The 23,343-nt window shown below is 38.7% G+C and overlaps 2 protein-coding genes across 6 annotated transcripts in view; both read left to right on the top strand.

Moving 5' to 3' along the window:
* Positions 1 to 283: 283 nt before the first annotated feature.
* LOC128528668 (gastrula zinc finger protein XlCGF8.2DB-like) lies at positions 284 to 14,170 on the top strand. 5 transcript variants are annotated; one of them, XM_053501686.1, is made up of 4 exons: positions 336 to 412; positions 5,047 to 5,158; positions 8,308 to 8,385; positions 10,780 to 11,861. In XM_053501686.1, the coding sequence occupies exon 4, from the start codon at positions 10,786 to 10,788 to the stop codon at positions 11,773 to 11,775; it is 990 nt and encodes a 329-aa protein (XP_053357661.1). In that variant the 5' UTR covers positions 336 to 412; positions 5,047 to 5,158; positions 8,308 to 8,385; positions 10,780 to 10,785; the 3' UTR covers positions 11,776 to 11,861. The 5 variants fall into 5 exon arrangements, 4 of the variants coding, with proteins under 4 accessions (XP_053357661.1, XP_053357660.1, XP_053357662.1 ...); XR_008360974.1 differs by lacking the exons at positions 5,047 to 5,158; positions 10,780 to 11,861 and adding an exon at positions 13,897 to 14,170 and having other exon boundaries at positions 284 to 412; XM_053501685.1 differs by lacking the exon at positions 5,047 to 5,158 and having other exon boundaries at positions 352 to 412.
* LOC128528669 (zinc finger protein 501-like) overlaps positions 8,310 to 23,343 on the top strand; it is a 35,999-nt gene continuing 20,965 nt past the window's right edge. Inside the window, exon 1 of the mRNA XM_053501688.1 lies at positions 8,310 to 8,385. The gene's annotated coding sequence lies outside the window, so the exon portion shown is untranslated. The remainder of the gene's footprint in view (positions 8,386 to 23,343) is intronic.

A 23,343-nucleotide genomic window follows, 5' to 3' on the forward strand; every position in this document is an offset into this window, starting at 1 on the left:
ACATTCAGAGCGCCTAAAAAAAAAGAGCTTGGGCTTTATCTGTCGATACATGGCGGCAAGATTCGAACCATTTTCTGAACCGCCAATCGCAGCGAGGCTTCAAGCCTCATTCATGCGCGCTTCACTAAACAGCTCTTGTATTTCTCGACACGGGCTTCGAAGCATCGGCACAGTCGTCCCATCTGTGGCGGTTTATGACGTATGACGCTTGGCTTGCGGGAATGCGGAAGCGCGCCGACACGGCGTAAGAAGAGCGAGCTAGAGAGAGAGAGAGCTCCGTGAAAAAGCTGACCAGGGCTGGAGGCCGGTTGGTAAAAGCAGCGTGAGGATTAATCGTGGTCGTAGAACAGGCGAGGGTCGAAGCCGGAAAGACGAGAGAAAGTCCGTGATCCAAGCTCGTGGTCGGTAACAGGTAAGGGGTCGATAACGGGAAATATCCATTAGGGCTGGGGTAAAAAAAAAACAAAAAAACGTGGTCGGTATCTGGCAGGCTGAGACGATAACTCGCTGAGATATTGGGCTAGTGGGCAACACAAGAGACTGTATCACTGCACATCAATTAGGTCATATCAGTAAACAAAACAAAGAAAGGAAAAGAACATCAAGACAAACAACATATAAATCTATAAAGACAATATTTTTAAAAGAATGGCAATAAAACTGAACAGGTAAGCTGAAATAAAATCAGTAGCAGCATTAGCTTAAGTTAGTAAACTAGTTAGTTATTTTAATTATTATTGTAGTCAATATTAATTCGAAATAATGCTGAGAAATGTTATTTTGAATTAATGTTGACTACCATAATAATTATTAACACAAGTTAATGCTGCTACTGATTTTGTTCCAGCTTACCTGTTCAGTTTGATTGCCATCCTTTTCACTCGGCTCTGGTAGATCAGGGGAGAGGTGTTGGTCATCATCAGCAGGCACTGGTTTATCATCAATGACCCTGCTGCACTTGCAGCTTACACTAATGAGTGGTATATCTTACACTGCATCACGATGATACTCCCTGCGAAATGTTCATGATATCTCACAAACAAAAAGGCCAATTTGTCTTTAACTCATAATGTGTTTAGGTAAAATTCCACCCATACAAGTGTAACAAATATGCAAAGAAAAAAAATCAGAAAGGGGCAAATACTTTTTCATGGCACTGCACATGTAGTCAGATTGTTCCACTGGGATGAAACTGTGGCAGGTGAAGTAATAGCACTTACAAAATCATACTAACTTTGCACTTATCTAAATAACTTTGAATGATGAATGCTTTTAAATGCCCATGTGACTCAATAAGAGACAATGCACAGCATATTTTCTAACAGTCTGTAAGTGATACATTTTGGCAGTATTGTTTTGTATCTTTTGAAATAAATAAATCAATAAAAATGTCTAATTTTGCTGTCAAACTGTTTTTGACAACACGCTCTGTGGTGCCCGTGCAATCGACGTTCATCCCTATGCGTAGAAAAGAGATGCAATATTATGGCTTTCGTAATTTTTTATATATTTGCATACTGACTGGGCCTGCCCACCAGGAAAACCCCTGGTCCTCCAGATGGCCTGTCCGCCACTGTTTATATAGGCATGAGAGGTAATCAGTGATAGCGTACATGTGTGTGGGGAGTGAGGCGGTGAAATAAAGGGTGGAAATATGGAAAAGGAGTGCTCAGATGATCATGGCGGGGCTGTGGGTTGACACAAAAGCTAGACAGACCCTCTTCTTAAAATAATAACAGTAGCTTAAACAACATTCACACTCTTTCAAACTTTCTGAAAACTGCAGTTGTCAAGCCACTTCTAAAAAAGAGCAATTTAGATAATACCATATTGAATAATTACAGACCAATCTTTCTTTTATAGGCAAGATTATTGAAAATGATTCTTGGACAGTTTTCAGTCTGGTTTCTGCGCCCATCACAGTACAGAGACGGCGCTCATAAAGATAATAAATGATATTCGTTTAAATTCTGATACTGTCCAAATGTTGGTATTGCTAGAACTTAGTGCTGCGTTTGAAACTGTTGATCATAACATACTAATAAAAAGATTGGAAAACTGGGTCGGGCTTTCTAGGATGGTACTCAGATGTTTCAGGTCATACTTAGCAGGAAGCGGTTATTATGTGAGTATAGAGAGTCTAAATAAATGTCCATGACATGTGGAGTTCCACAAGGGGGCCAATTTTTGCACCGCTCCTTTTTAGCCTGTATATGCTCCCATAAACTCAGAAAGCAAGAAAGAACCAGATTGCATGTCACACCTTTGCTGTTGATACCCAGATTTACCTAGCCCTATCTCCAAATGCTTATAGCCCAGTCGATTCTGAAGGTGATTGCGTACCTAGGGGTCAAACAACTAAAAATCAAGTCGAGAATTTTAGGGTGATTCTGAAGTCAGACTTTAGTTTCAGTAGTCATGTCAAAGCAGTAACTAAATCAGCAATTAGATGTTTTGTTTCCAATAAGACTTGGAGAAACTTGTCCATGCCTGTATCACCAGCAGGATGGATTATTGTAATGGTCTCCTTACCGACCTTACTTCTAATTAGAACCAGAAAATCTGAGCACATCACACCAGTCCTTAGGTCCTTACATTGGCTTCCTGTAAAATTTAGGATAGATTTTAAAGTACTTTTGCTAGTTTATAAATCACTCAATGGCCTAGGACCTAAATAAATTGCAGATATGCTCACTGTATATAAACCTAACTGACTCTCAGATTGTTAGGGTTGAGTCAGTTAGAAATATCAAGGGTTCACATAAAATAAGGGAAGTCCGCTTTTAGCTATTATGCCGCCCGCAGTTGGAACCAGCTTCCGGAAGAGATCAGATGTGCTAAAACATTAGCCACTTTGAGTCCAAGGATCCGGCTATTTCACTCTGTGCTACATCTGACAGATCTGCTGAATCCCCCGGTTTAGATAAATCCGCCAGGACACGTGTAGTATTTTAAGTCTTTTGTTTCTGACCATAAATTGTAAATGACTGAAAATCAAGAATTATGAATGAATTTTTTTTATTTTAATGACAAATGTAAATAGAAATAAGTGTAGACAATATAACAAAATGTAAAAAGGATAATATAAATATGTACAATATGAAAATAAAGATATTACCTTTCATTTAAATCAAAAGAAAATGAATAAAATAATGATAAATATATCAGCGGTACATGTTATTTTTTTTATTTTTTTGGGGTTAAAATGGATAGGCAATCGTAGGGCTGGGCGATATGGCTGAAAACTATCACGATATAAGTGTTTCATATTGGTCTATATCGATAATTATTGATATTTTTATGACCCATTTAAAATAAGGACCAGGAGAGAAATATATTACATTTAAACATTTTTATTTTAAACTTAACCTTCCTCTGTTATTAAGACAGAAATGTCAATAACCATGGAAAAATCAAATAATTACAATGTAAACATAAGTCTAAAGTCACAATGATCACTTAACAATTATCGGTGCAAAATGAAAGAAAATGTAAGAAATGCTTAATAAAGTGTAATAAAATATGTGCATTTTCTGCTTTTGAAGAGGAATCCAGCAGACCAGTATGAGACAATGACATGGCGCAACCAAACGTGATATTGTTACATAATTGACGTTAGTGTATCACTCCCTACGTTGCTAGGTTACCAGAGAGCGAGTGCCTTTGTTAATGCAACTGTCACAGGGAACCGGAAGCGGACCAGAAGACTAGCAGTTAGCCCTTGTAGAGTGGACGGTAAATCCAAACGCGGAAATAGCGCGAACAGGCAGGATAACCACGCGAGTCATTGTAAGAACTCTCTCACGCCGAGAGCAAGAGTTTACACAATTATACCCACTGTTGTGGGAGAAAGGTTGATTTTACGGCAGCTGTTTATGTAAGTGTAGTCCAGTGCAGGCAATGCTTTGTGGGTAATGCAGTCCAATGTGCGTTAACACGGAAATGAGAGATGAGCTGAAATATAGAGCCTGAACCTGTTTTCTTTTAGTAGTTTTTGGTTTGATTTAAGTACGGATTCCAACCGGAAGTTTGTAATATCGCCTGACAACGCAGTAAAAAAAAGAATGGACATGCATCGACTCGTTTGTCTTTTCCATCAGCGCCATCTTGTCTCCGCCATCTTGTCTCCTGAATCGTGACCGTACTACTTCAGTATCCTAGTGCCGGTTCAGTTTTATTGCCATTCTTTTTAAAATATTGTCTTCATAGATTTATATGTTGTTTGTCTTGATTTTCTTTTCCTTCCTAAAAATTATCGAACGTTTTATCGAACACATTTTTTATTGATATCGATCACGTGTCTATCGCGATACATATCGTTATCGTTTTATCGCCCAGCCCTAGGTATATAGGAGTATAGTTAATTAAAAAATTTTAGATAGTTAAAAAAAAGTTTAGGTGGTAAAGACTGGATTTAAATATACAGTAAATCCACAGTAAAGTCAATGTACAGTAAATTAATACAGTCATTATATACATTGAGCTAAAGCGTCACACCGTTAGCATTAACATTCTGGTGGAGTTGTGTTGTGGGGTTGGAAACTGGCCTGATGTGATACAAATGCCAGAGCCGTTTCATCATCCCAGTTTGTCTAATACACATCTACAACATGTAACAATTATGTTTGGTGTTAATAAAATAATATTATAGAGCAAATATATGTAAAATACAAGTGCAGACAGGCTTGAAAATCATTATTATTCATTAATTATATTAAGTATGATTAACTTTACATAGTAATGTTTTTACATACTGTATTTATTTAACCCGATGCTACAATTCTTTCATATGCTTCAAGGCATCTTTTTCAACATTGCACAGTTTTATAATTTTTGTAGATGCGTTCTGAAAAAAAGGCTGTCGTATACTGACGAGCTTTCTTCTTATTATTTTAGTATTCCTTATCATAAAACATCATAAATCTTTGTTATATGCTAATGAAAAATACTCAAATATTAATGACTTTGCAGTGTGAACAACAAGCTTATCACCCTAAAGTTAGAACATTTCACCCAGTCACAGGCTTGTTTGCATATGTTTAACAGATCGTTCTTGATGTCCACTGCCCACACCCGATTCTGACTTAATGAGGTCTTGATAAAAGCTATTGAGGCTCAAATGCCCTCTCGTTGGACTGTCCTTTGTCTTTTTCCTCAGGTATGCTTACATTTTAAACACACAAAATAATACAACAACTTTGTGTTTTAAATAAAAAAATTTAAATAATATATGCCATGCTTCATTGTAAAATAAAAATTATAGGCATAGTTATTTTACTGGTAAATCTTTTTTCAAGTTTTGAGTCATGACTGACTGAGATACAGCTTATATGTAATTAACGAAATTAAACAATTATACACAGGTGTGTGAAAAAATTTAACAAGTGTATGTAAAATTAGGTTATCTAAAGTATTAAACAAAAAAGGGGGGGTGGCATGAGGGACATTTTTGCTTTAGATTTGACTGCATTAACAGATTTTTGCGTACTTTTTGCATGCTTGTACCTCCCAGCATTTTAACATTTTTAATTACCTGAATCAAACCTCGGCAGGCACATCACAAGGTAGACGATTAAAGAATGTATAAATGTGTTTGTGTGCAAAAATCTGTTAATGATTAAAATTCCATTTTATTTAAGAAAACTTATGAAATTTATTTAGTAAATTATTTAGAATTAACTTCATTTTTTTTGCATTGTGTAACCAATAATCATTTATAAAGTTATAAAAGCAGTTATAAAGCAGCTATGCCAGCAGTACACAGAAAGGCTGTTATGCACTGTGATAGCAATGTAACATTTTCAGCTAATAAGGCTTAGCTTTCAGATGGAGACAGGGGTAGCTGCAGATCGGAGTAATGGGCGTGTCGAAAGGTTGGGGCGTGCCAAAAGGTAGGGGGCGTGTCGAAAGCTCTTCATGATTGGTTGCACAAGTTGCCTGTTTAAAGGCTAATATTAAACGCTATTGTTATTTCTAATGCGTTTAAGTAGTGCAGCCAACATAAACCTCTATATTATTAATTTTTCTGTGAAATATTGATATTACAAATATTCCTTTCTAAACATTCTACTGCGTTGGCTCGGGTTACTGACGTCATCCTCGCGCGTTTGAGTCAGGGTTTGGGCAAAAAGAGATATATAGCTCCGACCGGAAACTAACAATGAAATGAATTGTTATACCCATTGGATAATTTTTCTCGTCTAAAACGAATCCTTTCTGTAATACAAAAAGTTTTATTGCTGTATAGTGAGAAAGAAAAAACGTTAGATTGATGTGCAAAAGAGAAATCACTAAGATAAATTTGTATTATATAGAATGAAATGTCAAATATTGTTGAATGAGGATGAATATTAGTAGATAGACTACAGAAAATTGGGATGTCCGGTTAAAAGAATGGCAGACAAAACAAACTGCTCGCAACGAAAAAAATATAAATATTTTTGGATAGGTGCACAATGGGAAAGGGCTATTTCTGGGTACAGCACTAAACTTGTAAAATTAATCACCATATGCTTAATTAATCAATTATTATTTTTATATAAGTCACACATATGATAAAGGAACATTAATAGCAATTTTAATGTATAATAAAAAATTAATAATAATAATAAGGATAGGAATACTGGTAAAATAATTTTAAACATTTTAAACTCAGATGATAGGGTGGTAATAGTTGGCTAATGACTGTGAAATGTCCTATTGTTGGACGATCATGTGACTTTGTCCTGAGGTATATTTAAAGAAGACACTCTGATCTGCAGGTTTAGTTGATACACTCATTCAGAAGTCTGCTGTGAACCTACTAGAATTTAAAGAAAGAGTTTTCTCAATTTCACTGATTTACATACTTTGGAAAGGCGTAATCTTATTTAAAATAGAGAAAATGTTTCTGCTGCTCACATTATGATAAGATCATTCTTTATTTATGTACAATAAGAAGTGTTCATGTAAACAAAAGAGAAACTGTGTCACTCATCCTAAAAATGTCAGAACAATCATATAATATTTCTTTGTATTACAGCTCACAGTGATTGAAAACTTTTAGTAAACAAAAAAGGCCCATGTGTACCAATGCAAAAGATATACTATATACTCACAGTATATTATTAAATATATTTATTTATTTATGCACTAAATGCTTCCTCACTCAATCTTTTTTTTTAAAGATAGTTTTTGCATGATGGTAAAGTATTTCTACTGCCTGATGAGGAGTAGAAAGACATGGTATCCTTACAAGTTTAATTAAATTAGTGACTTTAGTAATATCAGTTCTCAGGTTCTGGCTTCCTGTAATATTTAGGATAGATTTTAAAGTACTCATTTATAAATCACTCAATGGCTCAGGACTTAAATACATTGCAGATATGCTCTCTGAATATAAACCTAACTTATATTTTAAGCAAAGGCTCACCACACTAATTGTTGATGTTGTTTTATTAATTGCTGTTTAGGCGACACAGAGGTGTAGTGGTTAGCACTGCCGTTCATTGCGATTCCCCAGGAGTTTTACTTCAACCACAGTAACGTGAACAACCGAGGGGGACAATAACTATAACAATAGACAACGTGAGACATAGAACAGAGACATAACAAAATATAAGTAAAATAAAATAAATGTTACACCTGCTAGCAAGGAAAATATATCAAATAAATTTGCTAAAAGATCAGAAAGTAACCCATGTAGTTTTAACTGTAAGGTTGAGTATCTTGCGCCTTGTTTCCGCCTTGTTGTACTTCTTTTGTTGTCGCCAAATAAACTCCCTGTTCGGTAATCGGAAAGTGAATTCTATGATGAGAAATCGAAACAGTAGATCGGATAAAGATTAAGTTTTGTCTTAAAATGACTCCAGCGTGTTAAAATTCAGTATTCAGTTTGGATTTTCTAATCAATATCTCTTGCTTCAGGTGTTTGTTTACTTTGATCAAGAAGCCTATTAGAAGCTTTTTTAAAGTAGATTATGCAGGTTAAACTTCAGGTAGATATGCAAGTACTGCAAAAGTGTTAATGCATTCTGTCCAGCGCTTGATTTAAGAAGTACCCACAGATTGACGCATATACGGTAAAATTTATGGTTTCTAATCCGACAGATAACAGGTTTAACTTCAGGCAAATACCAAACTACTGCCAAAGTTTCATTACATTTTGTCCCGCCAGTCTTACGGTATGCTATGACAAATTCTGGCTGTTTAGAAAAATCCATAAACCTTTTTTCGTGTCCTACAGTGTGTGAAACATTAAGATATAATTTAAATAGCGAGTTCTGACCAATGTACAGATAACACTTAATGTATCTTTAATTTATACAGATTCTGAAGTTGACACACTTGGAGAGAAGACTGCTGTAAACAAACTGGGATTTAAAGGCCTCATCTCACTTCAGTTTGGTAAATTTCCTTTCTTGACATTTTTCTTCAGAATTAGGATTATTGAGAAGTACAGTTACACACACAGGGAATTTGTCTTGGTAATGCAGTGCAAATAGAGAAAATAGACAAAAGCAAGAGAAAAGGAGAAAGAACAAGAGGATACACTTAAAAGGGACAACATTGCTGTTGGTCAATTTAAATTTACTAAAAGTTACAGTTGTATCTTAAACATTATAATTTTAGATATTGATTTAAAAAATGTTTGTTTTTTTGGTTTGTTTGAATTAAAATAAGTTGGTGGTGAAGATCAAACATAAAAATTCCCAAGTTTCATAATCTAGCATGTTAATTATATTGTATTCCATTCTGTGTTATAAATGTATTTTACATTGTTAATATAGGTGCAATATAGATAGAATATAATATGAATTAAAAACTGAACTGATGCATTCAAATAGATTTCAAATATTTCAAAGATTTGAAATTATTTTAATCAATATTCTGGTTTTCCGACTGTTAGTCTGTAATCAAAAGTAACAGAATGGTCAAAAGTATACAGTAAAGTGTAAGTAGCAAAATTATATGATCCAAATCTCTGTTTATTAAATAATTTGGAAAAATATTTGTATGTCAACGGCTTTGCTGCTGCTCTGCTTTGCTTTAAAGCCTCCCTTCAGAGCTTTTTTTGCTTTAAAGCTGTACTTATTGTTTTGTTTTATTTTTCTGTTATGTTGCCTTAAAGCTTCTCCTTGTTGTGTTCATTTGGAGGTTGTGAATAAGTGTGTGTACCCTCAAAGTTTGTGAATGAATGTGTGCGTGTGTGTGCGCGTGTGTGTGCGTGTGTGTGCGTGTGTGTGCGTGTGTGTGCGTGTGTGTGCGTGTGCGTGTGTGTGCGCCTGTGCACGCGCCAGGATCACAGCGTGTTTATTTTGTGTGTGTGAGTGTGTGAGTAAGCGTATGAGAAGAGTGAAAACACCCCAGTGGCTCTCAAAGTTATTCCAGCTGTAGCAGGATGGATCTGGGTGGATGCATACGGTTTTTAGGTACAATACTTACCAAGAGTTGTTTATTTTGATTTGTTAAGTATTTTAATATTGTGTTTGTTGTTGTGGGTCAGTGGTGAGGGTGGGCAACCTTCTGTATCGTTTAGTATCTGTGAGCGATTGCATCTGTTCAAGTAGATAATTCGAGGGTGGAGGAGGGGGTGGATTCCTGTTTCTGGTGCTTCTTCGTGAGTGTGTGTCAGGTATAATTGTTTTGCTGTGTAAGTTGATTGTGCCATTATGCCCTGCTGTCAAGCCTCGGTTGCAGGACCTTGAGCTGGATGTTTAAGGTAACTAATTTCTACGTCTGTCATATGTAAATTGTTGCTGCCAGTGATTGCTTATTTTCTTTTCTTTACTTTTTGTAATAAATTTTATATTATGTTTGTGATAAAACTTTGACTTTTTAATACCTACGTTACCTGCTATTTCTCTATTAACTGACTCGTGTTTCCTACAACGAAATTTAATTTAATCAAGGCGTAATCGGACTTCATCTTAAACCCCTCAGCCTTCCGCTATTCACGTATTATTTTACCCTTTCAGTCCAGTGACTGATGCAGGCATATTAGCCCTGAAACATCAGATCCTCCACCATGTTTGGCTGTGACAATAGTTTATTATTATTTTCTTTTTAATATCGGAATGAATCAGATCACATCATCTTGTTCCAAAACTAATCTTGTTTGTTTGCTTCACATGCTGTTTTATATACTCCAGACATGCTTGTGTCTAAAAGTAAGCAATGACTCTCTGTATGCTTTTCTCCCTCTGTTTTTTTTTTATTAATTACTTATGGAAATTACATGGAAAAATAGGTGAGAAATGTTATTGCACGTTGCCAAAGAAAGTTATATTTAACCTGCCATTCTAAATAAAACCATGCAACAAATGAATAACCCGACATGAGCTCAAAACTGTCACTATATTTGAAGCAGTTATAACCTTTTAAAAGTTAAAAGTTTGATCAGTTATATAAAATAAGAAACATTATAAAGCAAATAAATTGAGATTCAAAGTTAAGACTTTAAATTTTAAGAATATATATGTGTGTCTATTATGGTTATTTACTTGTTTATTTAGTTTTTTTCCCTCCCTGGAATTTATGAACAAACTGACCTAAATCACCCAATTCTTTTTAAAGAAAACCAGGGTTAATGTTTCAATATATACAATTTATTATTTAGGTTTTGATACTAACCTAGTCCTCAGGAAATGTAATTATAAGAGGTCAGAACCAATGTATTTACGGTAAGTACAACCGGCTATCTATCAGAGTTAAGTTTAATTCCAATTACTTAATATAAACAGATAAACCGATTTCATGTATGCAGATGTAATGTTTCTTTTGTTCACTGCTCTGTTACAGACTAAAATGTCATCATCTGTTTCTCTTCACGATAAAAACCATTGCAGAGGAAGTACTACAGAAATGGACAAGAATAAAATTCACTGCTCACTGGAGGGGGAAAATATTGCTATGCAGAATAATATTCCAGATCACCAGCGCGTTCACATTAAAGAAAAGACATATTGCTGCTTACTATGTGGGAAGAGTTTTTCCCGCCTAGATAATCTCAGAAAACACAAACAGATTCACACAGGAGAGAAACCATATTACTGTTCACATTGTGGGAGGAGTTTTGCCCAGAAGCATACTCTCACAGACCATAAACGGATTCACACAGGAGAGAAACCGTATTACTGTTCACAATGTGGAAAGAGTTTTGCCCGGAAGAGTACTTTGACAAAACACAAACGGATTCACACAGGAGAGAAACCATATTACTGTTCACAATGTGGGAAGAGTTTTGCCCAGAAGCATACTCTCACAGAACATAAAAAGATTCACACAGAAGAGAAACCGTATTACTGTTCACAATGTGGAAAGAGTTTTTCCCAGAAGAGTTCTTTCACAAAACATAAACGGATTCACACAGGAGAGAAACCGTATAACTGTTCACAATGTGGAAAGAGTTTTTCCGGGAAGTGTACTCTCATGAGCCACAAACGGATTCACACAGGAGAGAAACCGTATTGCTGTTCACAATGTGGGAAGAGTTTTTCACGGAAGTATACTCTCATTAACCACAAGCGGATTCACACAGGAGAGAAACCGTATTGCTGTTCACAATGTGGGAAGAGTTTTGCCCAGAAGGGTCATCTCACAGAACACACACGGATTCACACAGGAGAGAGACCGTATTACTGTTCACAATGTGGGAAGAGTTTTGCCCAGCAGAGTAATCTCACAGCACACGAACGGATTCACACGGTAAAGAAACCGTACCAATGCTCAGAGTGTAAGAAAAGTTTTACGGATAGTTCTTCCCTCAAAAAACATGAGCATATTCACAAAGGATAGCGGCATTTATGCTCACAAATAATCACACATGGCAGAGGCACAACATACAGTGGTGTGAAAAACTATTTACCCGATTCCTGATTCTGCTCATCAAAAACCATTAACTATTAGTCAAAGATAACATAATTGAACACAAAATGCAGTTTTTAAATGATGGTTTTTATAATTTAGGGAGAGAAAAAATCCAAACCTACATGGCCCTGTGTGAAAAAGTGATTGCCCCCCTTGTTAAAAAACAACTTAACTGTGGTTTATCACACCTGAGTTCAATTTCTGTAGTCACCCCCAGGCCTGATTACTGCCACACCTGTTTCAATCAAGAAATCACTTAAATAGGATCTAACTGACACAGAGAAGTAGACCAAAAGCACCTCAAAAGCTAGACATCATGCCAAGATCCAAAGAAATTTAGGAACAAATGAGAACAGAAGTAATTGAGATCTGTCAGTCTGGTAAAGGTTATAAAGCCATTTCTAAAGCTTTGGGACTCCAGTGAACCACAGTGAGAGCCATTATCCACAAATGGCAAAAACATGGAACAGGAGTGGCTGACCAACCAAAATTACCCCAAGAGCGCAGAGACAACTCATCCGAGAGGCCACAAAAGACCCCAGGACAACATCTAAAGAACTGCAGGCCTCACTTGCCTCAATTAAGGTCAGTGTTCACGACTCCACCATGAGAAAGAGACTGGGCAAAAACGGCCTGCATGGCAGATTTCCAAGGCGCAAACCACTTTTAAGCAAAAAGAACATTAAGGCTCGTCAAAAAAAACATCTCAATGATCGCCAAGACTTTTGGTAAAATACCTTGTGGACGGACGAGACAAAAGTTAAACTTTTTGGAAGGTGCGTGTCCCGTTACATCAGGCGTAAAAGTAACACAGCATTTCAGAAAAAGAACATCATACCAACAATAAAATATGGTGGTGGTAGTGTGATGGTCTGGGGTTGTTTTGCTGCTTCAGGACCTGGAAGGTTTGCTGTAATAGATGGAACCATGAATTCTACTGTCTACCAAAAAATCCTGAAGGAGAATGTTCGGCCATCTGTTCGTCAACTCAAGCTTTCTTGGTTGCAATCTTGGTTGCTGCAGCAGGACAATGACCCAAAACACACCAGCAAATCCACCTCTGAATGGCTTAAGAAAAACAAAATAAAGACTTTGAAGTGGCCTAGTCAAAGTCCTGACCTGAATCCTATTGAGATGTGGCATGACCTTAAAAAGGCAGTTCATGCTAGAAAACCCTCAAATAAAGCTGAATTACAACAATTCTGCAAAGATGAGTGGGCCAAAATTCCTTCAGAGCGCTGTAAAAGACTCGTTGCAAGTTATTGCAAACGCTTGATTGCAGTTATTGCTGCTAAGGGTAGCCCAACCAGTTATTAGGTTCAGGGGGCAATTACTTTTTCACACAGGGCCATGTAGGTTTGGATTTTTTTTCTCCATAAAAAATAAAACCCATCATTTAAAAACTGCATTTTGTGTTTACTTGTGTTATCTTTGACTCATAGTTAAATGTGTTTGATGATCTGAAACATTTTGTGTGACAAACATGCAAAAGAATAAGAAATCAGGAAGGGGGCAAATAGTTTTTCACACCACTGTAACTGAATTATGGGGTCTTATTTGATTAGCTTTTCTAATTACATTTCATGTGGTTTATGTGGTTTTTGGATAACATGTTCACTAATAGTTAAGAGTTGATAAAAAAAATTGTTTAATATGTAGAAAATATATTTTTAGCCATTAATCATTGATAAAATACCGATTTTTCTGAACGTACGCCTAGTTTAAGATAGGGACACAGGATAAGCCTTGTTTGTCTACACAACTATAAAATTTATTGATGTTAGTTTTTATTGTATTGTTGTTCTTGTTCCTGTGATAATATTGTATTGTGCTAATGACTGAAGTCTAATTTACATAATGCTCATCCTGAATGTATGTTATGTTAGTTGTTAATGTTACCAAGAAGAGGTTGAGTTTTCTTTCTGTCTCAGGGTTAGTTCTTGTTGATAAATCACCGTGCAATGTATCTTGGATATTGGGAGAAGGCCAATAATGTTCTATTTACTCACTTAATTACTCATCATTCATACCGCTTTATCGTGTATTCAGGGTCACGGGAGGAATCTATCCCAGGAGACTTAGGGCACGAGACGGGGTACACCCTGGACAGGGTGCCAATCCATCGCATGGCACACACACACTCTGGGCAATTTGGGAACGCCAATTAGCCTTATCTGCAGGTCTTTGGACTGTGGGTGGAAACAGGAGGAAACCCACCGAGCACGGGGAGAACATGCAAACTCGATGCACACAAAGATGGGAATCGAGTCTGGCCGGGAATCGAAACCGGACCCTGGAGGTGCAAGGCGACATTGCTAACCACTGAAATAAATGAAATGAATTTTAATAAAAATAAAATTATCTGTCTGGCAAATTCTAAATGGCATCCTATTTAATTCATATTTATCTTTTCATATTCCTATTTCCCCTTGCCTTTGTTTTATTTATTTTCGCTTTTGCTGAAACCCTTAAAACTCAATCGGCACTGATCCATGCCGGCAGTCAGACATGTCATGTAGAACCAAAATTATCATTACTTTTAAAAAGCATAAATTTTACAGCTCCTGGAAGACAGGAATAATGTCACAAAAATGTCAAACTCACCAAATGCTCTTATTATTATAAATCATGTTCATAGAAAGAACTAAAAACCAAGAGATCATGTTGTATCTTTGCTACATTGCCTATGTGGCCTGTATTGCCACTGAGTCCTTGTGGTCTCTACCAGTTTGGTAGAGAGCCAGTTCGGCTTAGTGACCCCCTATCCAGCCGTTAATGATGGAAACAAATTCATAAGCAGAGGTCAGTAGAGTAGCCAAAAAATGTACTTATTTAGAAGCTATACTTCTAAATATCAGTCAAGTAGAAGTAAAAAGTAGTCATCCAAAATATTACTCAAGTAAGAGTAAAAAAGTATTTAGTGAAACGACTACTCAAGTACTGAGTAACTGTTTCAATTGTAATGTCCATTTTTTTTTTTGTGAAATTTTAATACACCGTGTATATGCTGTGTGTGTTTGTGTGTGTGCACAGTGTATAGTGTATGCTGAAGTGTTAGTCTGTTTTGGCAGATAGAGAAGACCGCAGTATGAAGCTGTTCTTTTGCAAGCGAAACATGCTTTGTATATGATGCCGTATGTATATGATGCATTATAATTTTTGGGATGCATAAGAATTTACATGCGTTGACAAATAATTCTGTACTGAAATATACTTATATATTCCTAGACTGTTAAAGTAACCTTATATGTACACTTAAAGTTAACCTATAATCACCAAAATGAAAAAAACTTTCTGTACTCACCGCAAGATTGTACACAAGATCCCACTAGTAGCAGTATGGATTTATGCGCGTTCCGCAAAATCAAAGAAGCGGAAACTTTTGTTTGCGCATGCGCAGTGAGCATATGTAGGACAGATCCACAGATACAGTAGGATAAATTTATAGTAAGGACATGAAAATGGTATATATATACAGTATCTCACAACAGTGAGTACACCCCTCACATTTTTGTAAATATTTTATTATATCTTTTCAAGGGACAACGCTAAAGATATGAAACTCTGATAGAATGTAAAGTAATCAGTATACAGCTTGTATAATGGTGTTAAGTTGATGTCCCCTCAAAATAACTCAACACACAGCCATTAATGTCTGAACTACTGGCAACGAGTACAGTTCAAACTGTGCCCAGTGGCAATATTTTGTGTGGCCACCATTATTTTCCAGCAATGCCTTAACTCTCTTGGGCATGGAGTTCACTAGAGCTTTACAGGTTGCCACGGTAATCCTCTTCCACTCCTCCTTGATCATGTCACGAAGCTGGTGGATGTTAAACACCTTGTGCTTCTCCCCCTTCCGTTTGAGGATGCCCCACAGATGCTCAGGTCTGGACTTGGCCAGTCCAGCACCTTTACCCTCAGTTTCTTCAGCAAGGCAGTGGTTGTTTTGGAAGTGTGTTTGGGGTCATTATCATGTTGGAATACTGCTCTACGGCCCGGTTTTCAAAGGCAGGAGATCATGCTCTTCTTTAGTATGGCACAGTACATGTTAGCATTCATGGTTCCCTCAATGAACTGTAGTTCCCCAGTGCCGGCAGCACTTGGTCACACCTGAGTTCAATTTCACAGTCCCAAACCATGACACTCCCACCACCATGCTTGACTGTAGGCAAGACACATCTGTCTTTGTACTCCTCACCTGGTCGCCGCCACACACGCTTGACACCATCTGAACCAAATAAGTTTATCTTGGTCTCATCAGACCACAGGATGTGGTTCCAGTATTCCATGTCCTTAGTCTGCTTCAGCAAACTGTTTGAGGGCTTTCTTGTGGACCATCTTTAGAAGAGGCGTTCTTCTGGGATGACAGCCATGCAGACCAATTTGATGCAGTGTGCGGCATATGGTCTATCATGGTGGGGCCTGTTCTGAGTGGAACTTGTTCTTTTAAACCGCTGTATGGTCTTAGCCACCGTGTTGCAGCTCAGTTTCAGGGTGTTAGCAATCTTCTTATAGCCTTTTAGGCCATCTTTGTGTAGAGCAATAATTTTTTCTTTCAGATCCTCAGAGAATTCTTTTATACAGGATATGTGATACCTATGTGTGTGTGTGTGTGTGTGTGTATATATATATATATATATATATATATATATATATATATATATATATATATATATACATCCTCTGACTTTCAACTGTTTTTACTTTCAGTAAACGTAATGTGTAAATATTTGTATGAACACTAAGAGTCAACCCCATAAGACATAAACTAAAAATGTTTCACAATGTGTCCCTGAATGAAGGGAGGCTTAAAATCAAAAGTACCAGTCAGTATCTGGTGTGGCCACCAGCTGCTTAAAGTACTGCAGTGCATCTCCTCCTCATGGACTGCCTATTGCGGACAGTCTGAGCACTGATGAAGGGATTGTGTGTTCCTGCTGTGACTCGGGCAGTTGTTGTGGCCATCCTGTACCTGTCACGCAGGTGTGATATTCGGATGTACCGATCTTGTGCAGGTGTTGTTACACCTGGTCTTCCACTGCGAGGATGATCAGCTGTCCTTCCTGTCTCCCTGTGGCGCTGTCTTAGGTGTCTCACAGTGCGGACATGGCAATTTTTTGCCCTAGCCACATCAGCAGTCCTCATGCCTCCCTGCAGCATTCCTAATGCACATTCACACAGATGAGCAGGGACACTGGGCATCTTTCTTTGGGTGTTTTTTTTTACAGACGGTACACAAGTCTTATTAGTGTCCTGCGTTTTTAGAACTGTAACCTTAAATGCCTACTTTCTGTAAGCTGTTAAGGTCTTAATGACCATTCCAAGTTAGCCTCTTTTTCTTATTTGCAGGTTAATTAATTGATTATGTTTAATTGAACATGCATGGAAAACATTGTTTAAACCCTTTACAATGAAGATCTGTAAATTGTTTTGGATTTTTAAAACATTATCGTTGAAATACACAGTCCTGAAAAAGGAACGTTTCTTTTTTTGCTGAGTGTGTATATATATATATATATATATATATATATATATATATATATATATATATATATATATATATATATATATATATATATATATAGAGTAGACCAAAAGTTTGGACACACCTTCACTCATTTAATGTGTTTTCTTTATTTTCATGACTATTTACATTGGTAGATTCTCACTGAAGACATCAAAACTATGAATGAACACATATGGAGTTATGTACTTAACAAAAAAAAGGTGAAATAACTGAAAACATGTTTTATATTCTAGTTTCTTCAAAATAGCCACCCTTTGCTCTGATTACTGCTTTGCACACTCGTGATTCTCTCGATGAGCTTCAAGAGATAGTCACCTGAAATGGTTTTCCAACAGTCTTGAAGTAGTTCCCAGAGGTGTTTAGCACTTGTTGGCCCCTTTGCCTTCACTCGGTCCCTTTCAGCCCCTTTTCTTGGACTGCGGTCCAGGTCACCCCAAACTATCTCGATTGGGTTCAGGTCCGGTGACTGTGGAAACCTTTTTTTGGTAAGTACATAACTCCACATGTGTTCTTTCATAGTTTTGATGCCTTTAGTGAGAATCTACCAATGTAAATGGTCATGAAAATAAAGAGAACACATTGACAGATAGATGAGATGGTGTGTCCAAACTTTTGGCCTGGACTTATATATATACTCACCTAAAGGATTATTAGGAAAAACCCCTTTCGCCTTCAGAACTGCCTTAATTCTACGTGGCATTGATTTAACAAGGTGCTGAAAGCATTCTTTAGAAATGTTGGCCCATATTGATAGGATAGCATCTTAAAGATGCTCTATTGGGTTGAGATCTGTTGACTGTGGGGGGCATTTTAGTACAGTGAACTCATTGTCATGTTCAAGAAACCAATTTGAAAGAATTCGAGCTTTGTGACATGGTGCATTATCCTGCTGGAAGTAGCCATCAGAGGATGGGTACATGGTGGTCATAAAGGGATGGACATGGTCAGAAACAATGCTCAGGTAGCCTGTGGCATTTAAATGATGCTCAAGTGGCACCAAGGAACCTAAAGTGTGCCAAGAAAACATCACCCATACCATTACACCACCACCAGCAGCCTGCACAGTGGTAACAAGGCATGATAGATCCATGTTCTTATTCTGTTTACGCCAAATTCTGACTCTACCATTTGAATGTTTCAACAGAAACCGAAACTCATCAGACCAGGCAACATTTTTCCAGTCTTCAACTGTCCAATTTTGGTAAGCTCGTGCAAATTGCTCATGCAAAAAGTTAGCCTCTTTTTCTTATTTTTAGTGGAGATGAGTGGTACCCGGTGGGGTCTTTTGCTGTTGTAGCCCATCCGCCTCAAGTTTGTGCATGTTATGGCTTCACAAATGTTTTGCTGCATACCTCGGTTGTAACGGTTATTTCAGTCAAAGTTGCTCTTCTATCAGCTTGAATCAGTTCGCCCATTCTCCTCTGACCTCTACCATCAACAAGGCATTTTTGCCCACAGGACTGCCGCATACTGGATGTTTTTCCCTTTTCACACCATTCTTTGTAAACCCTAGAAATGGTGGTACGTGAAAATCCCAGTAACTGAGCAGACTGTGAAATACTCAGACCGGCTCGTCTGGCACCAACAACCATGCCACGCTCAAAATTGCCTAAATCACCTTTCTTTCCCATTCTGACATTAAGTTTGGAGTTCAGGAGATTGTCTTGACCAGGACCACACCCCTGAATGCATTGAAGCAACTGCCATGTGATTGATTGATTAGATAATTGCATTAATGAGAAATTGAACAGGTGTTCCTAATAATTCTTTAGGTAAGTGTGTGTATATACAGGTCCTTCTAAAAAAAATTGCATATTGTGATAAAGTTCATTATTTTCTGTAATGTACTGATAAACATTAGACTTTGATATATTTTAGATTCATTACACACAACTGAAGTAGTTCAAGCCATTTATTGTTTTAATATTGATGATTTGGGCATACAGCTCATGAAAACCCAAAATTCCTATCTCAAAAAATTAACATATTTCATCCGACCAATAAAAGAAAAGTGTTTTTAATACAAAAAAAAATCAACCTTCAAATCATTATGTTCAGTTATGCACTCAATACTTGGTCAGGAATCCTTTTGCAGAAATGACCTCTTCAATGCGGCGCGGCATGGAGGCAATTAGCCTGTGGCACTGCTGAGGTGTTATGGAGGCCCAGGATGCTTCGATAGTGGCCTTAAGCTCATCCAGAGTGTTAGGTCTTGCGTCTCTCAACTTTCTCTTCACAATATCCCACAGATTCTCTATGGGGTTCAGGTCAGGAGAGTTGGCAGGCCAATTGAGCACAGTAATACCATGGTCAGTAAACCATTTACCAGTGTTTTTGGCACTGTGAGCAGGTGCCAGGTTGTGCTGAAAAATGAAAACTTCATCTCCATAAAGCTTTTCAGCAGATGGAAGCATGAAGTGCTCCAAAATCACCTGATAGCTAGCTGCATTGACCCTGCCCTTGATAAAACACAGTGGACCAACACCAGCAGCTGACATGGCACCCCAGACCATCACTGACTGTGGGTACTTGACACTAGACTTTGGGCATTTTGGCATTTTCCTCTCCCCAGTCTTCCTCCAGACTCTGGCACCTTGATTTCCGAATGACATGCAAAATTTGTTTTCATCCGAACAAAGTACTTTGGACCACTAAGCAACAGTCCAGTGCTGCTTCACTGTAGCCCAGGTCAGGCGTTCTGCCGCTGTTTCTGGTTCAAAAGTGACTTGACCTGGGGAAAGCGGCACCTGTAGCCCATTTCCTGCACATTTCCTGCACACGGTGGCTCTGGATGTTTCTACTCCAGACTCAGTCCACTGCTTCCGCAGGTCTGTGTTGATTTTAAGCCAATTACAGAGAAAATGCATTGTCATAGCTGGTGTCATACTGGCATATTACAGTCACCCAAATATTAATACTTCCATCTGGTAGTTATCTGTCCACCTGTGGTACTTTTCCTGTAGTTGGCGTGCAGACTGAGGTTAGCTTACATGCAGCAGTTAATGGTGAAATATTAGCTTACTCGCCAAAGGGGGAAAGATGTAAAATATTGTTATAACTCGGGAGAAATGCGGGAGAATTTTGACCGCGGAGTAAATTAATAGCTGGTGAAAAACGATTAAAAAAAATTTTTTATTCAAAGAGATACATGTCAATGCAATGCAGTGCAATTCAAAATCTTATTTTCTGCCGAAAACTTTATTAGACCTATATATAACATGTAACAGTAAAATATATCAGTATGAAAGATAATTACTGTAGCTCAGCAAATTAGACTGACTAATTCAGTTGTGTCTCTGCCATTTATTGCTCCTGCGGCATACTTCATTGAGTTATTTGAGATTATGTCCAACTCTATGTAGCGCGGCCACATAAAGGGGCATTTTAAGTAGCAGGGAAAGGGTTACGGAGCTAATGCGGCTCACCTGCGCAATGAAATGTGCCCGATCTGGTTTTATTTGTCCCCATAGACAGTGTTGGTCACAGGGTAAGCTCTCGCGAGCATGCGCGATCGCAGCGCGAGAGAACCCGGAAGCGGCGTCGGGTCACGTGGGCCGGTATAAAGCCGGAACCGGCAAGCGGCTCGGCACGGAGAGATGAAGACAGCGCGCTGCTGGTGGAATAGAGAGAGAGCGATTGGTTGTTGTTTACCGTGGATTACTTTCCTTGGACTCACATCAATTCCCATCTCCTTCCGTTTTCTCGTGCTCCCGGATTTACCATCATATACCGGTGAGGCCGAGCCATCTCTCCCGTACACCATTTCACACACAACAATATCATTGACTCTGGCCTATCATACACACACACACACACACACACACACACACGCTTACACTCCACCCCTTTGTTTATATTTGTATATATATTTTGTACATATTGGTTTTTGGTGCACCTTGTTTGTTTGGTTGTTGGTTTGTTTTGTTTAATACACTTTGGTTTGGTTTCTAGTTTTGTGTCGCGTCTTATATTGTCCCGCCTCGGTTGCGCAATACCGGAAGTGCAATTTACAAGCCCATATTTTGATTCTCGACCCCGTAGCAAAGTAACTAGAGATTTTAATGAATCCAAGTGTTACATAGTGGTGGCCCGTACGGGGAATCTGTATTTTTGGGTATTTTTCCGGTTTTGTGTGTCGTGGCTGAACAAAATGGACGCTAATAATGCTAATGCTAATGGTAGCCAAGCCGACTTTGCTGTTGATAGTTATGTGCTGGATGATGTGGATGAGTCATTTTTAACATGCCGTAACCCTACAGTTGAAATAGCTTCATTGATTAGTTCTCTATATATATCTGATAGACATGATGATAATGTTACTCATGTTTCTGATATTGATGTGGTGCACACACTACAAAATGAACTAAATCAATGCAAGGTGGATATGGTGGCGCTTACAGATAAAGTGAGCTCAGTAGAGCGGGATTTTAAACAATCCTTAGACAGCAGCGTCAACCGGGAAATCAGTCTTCGTGACGCAGTGGACGCAAGCTTGGAAGGGCTGAAGCGCTACTGCCAGGAGGCTCTCGAGAAAATGGAGAGAGCCATCGTTGACTGTTTTCTACGACGTGACGTCATCTGGGAAAACCAGATAAAGAGACTGCGTCTCACTCGTATGCCCACCAGCCACAGGTTACAGGCCTGCTCCCCTGCACAACAATTTCAGGATCCACATTCCCCCAGCACTTCAATCACTACAGCTACGGCCAAGGTAAAGCACCCTAGCAGTCCGGATATCTACGACATTCCTCCTTGTGTTCAACCACACTCTTCTGCTCAGTCCACCTCCTCAGTCTCACCCCCTTCTGCTTCTCTTCATGCTCGACCATCCATATGCGTGGAGTTTCCTGCCTTTGGCAACGCCTCAGAGACAGCTGATGTGTTCAACTTCCTTGAGCAAGCCGAGAATTATCTGGATATCAGACCACTGACCAGCCCAGAGCTGCTAGGAACCCTCGGCTCGGTTCTACGAGGACCTGCTCTAAGTTGGTGGAAGGCGGAGAAAGGCAAGGTGAAGGATTGGAAGTCTTTTAAACAGGCATTCATGGCGGCGTTTTTACCTGAGGACTACCTTACAGAAGTTGAAGTCAACTTAAGGTCTCGGGTACAGCAGCCGGGAGAATGCCTGAGGGACTTTGCATATGACTACCGCGCCCTCTGTCTAAAGTGGAAGCCGGATATCTCCGAGGAAGAGCTAGTGGGGCGAATCCTGCTGATCATCAACCCAAAAGTGGCCGGATGTCTAAGAGGAACGGTGAACACGGTGGAACAGCTGGTGAAGAGAGGTTCCAGGGTAGAGAAAGACTGCGAGGACTGTTTAAATCTGGGTCCAGATACCATTTCCCAAGAGCCCCCATCACTAAAAAGCGATGACGAACCATGTCTAGTCAGCACGAACACTAACGCCTCCGCCGACCTACCCAGCGACATAAGTGAGATAATCCAAGCCCAACAGGAGGACCCTACTATCTTAAAGCTGCTTTTTACGGACCATCCAAGAAGCACACTAGATCCGAGGGTCTCATTCGAGCATCATCAAGGGGCATTATATCGCCGGGTACCAGTAAAACGCGGAGAGAAGTTCCAGCTGGTGGTTCCCCAGGTATTAATTAAAACCTTTCTACGTTTCTACCACGACAATCCCAGGGGAGGACACCAGGGGCAACTAAAAACCCTGCTGAGGTTGCTAGATGTGGCATGGTGGCCGACGGTGCGAAAGGACCTCTGGCACTACTTGAGAACATGCAGCGTTTGTCAGCGACACAGAACAGACAACCCTAAGCCTAGCCGACCACTAGCAAGGCTCACCAATACCCCGTCAACACCCATTCTTACAAACTACTCATCACTGGACAGACAACGATTCATCTCGGAGGAAGTGAAACACAGAGTAAAACATCTGAAAGCCCAACAAGCCAGATATCAGAATACCTGAAGGAAAGAAGCGCACTTTCTCCCGGAAGAAC

This window comes from Clarias gariepinus, chromosome 8 (assembly GCF_024256425.1).
Source record: "Clarias gariepinus isolate MV-2021 ecotype Netherlands chromosome 8, CGAR_prim_01v2, whole genome shotgun sequence".
NCBI lineage: Eukaryota > Metazoa > Chordata > Actinopteri > Siluriformes > Clariidae > Clarias > Clarias gariepinus.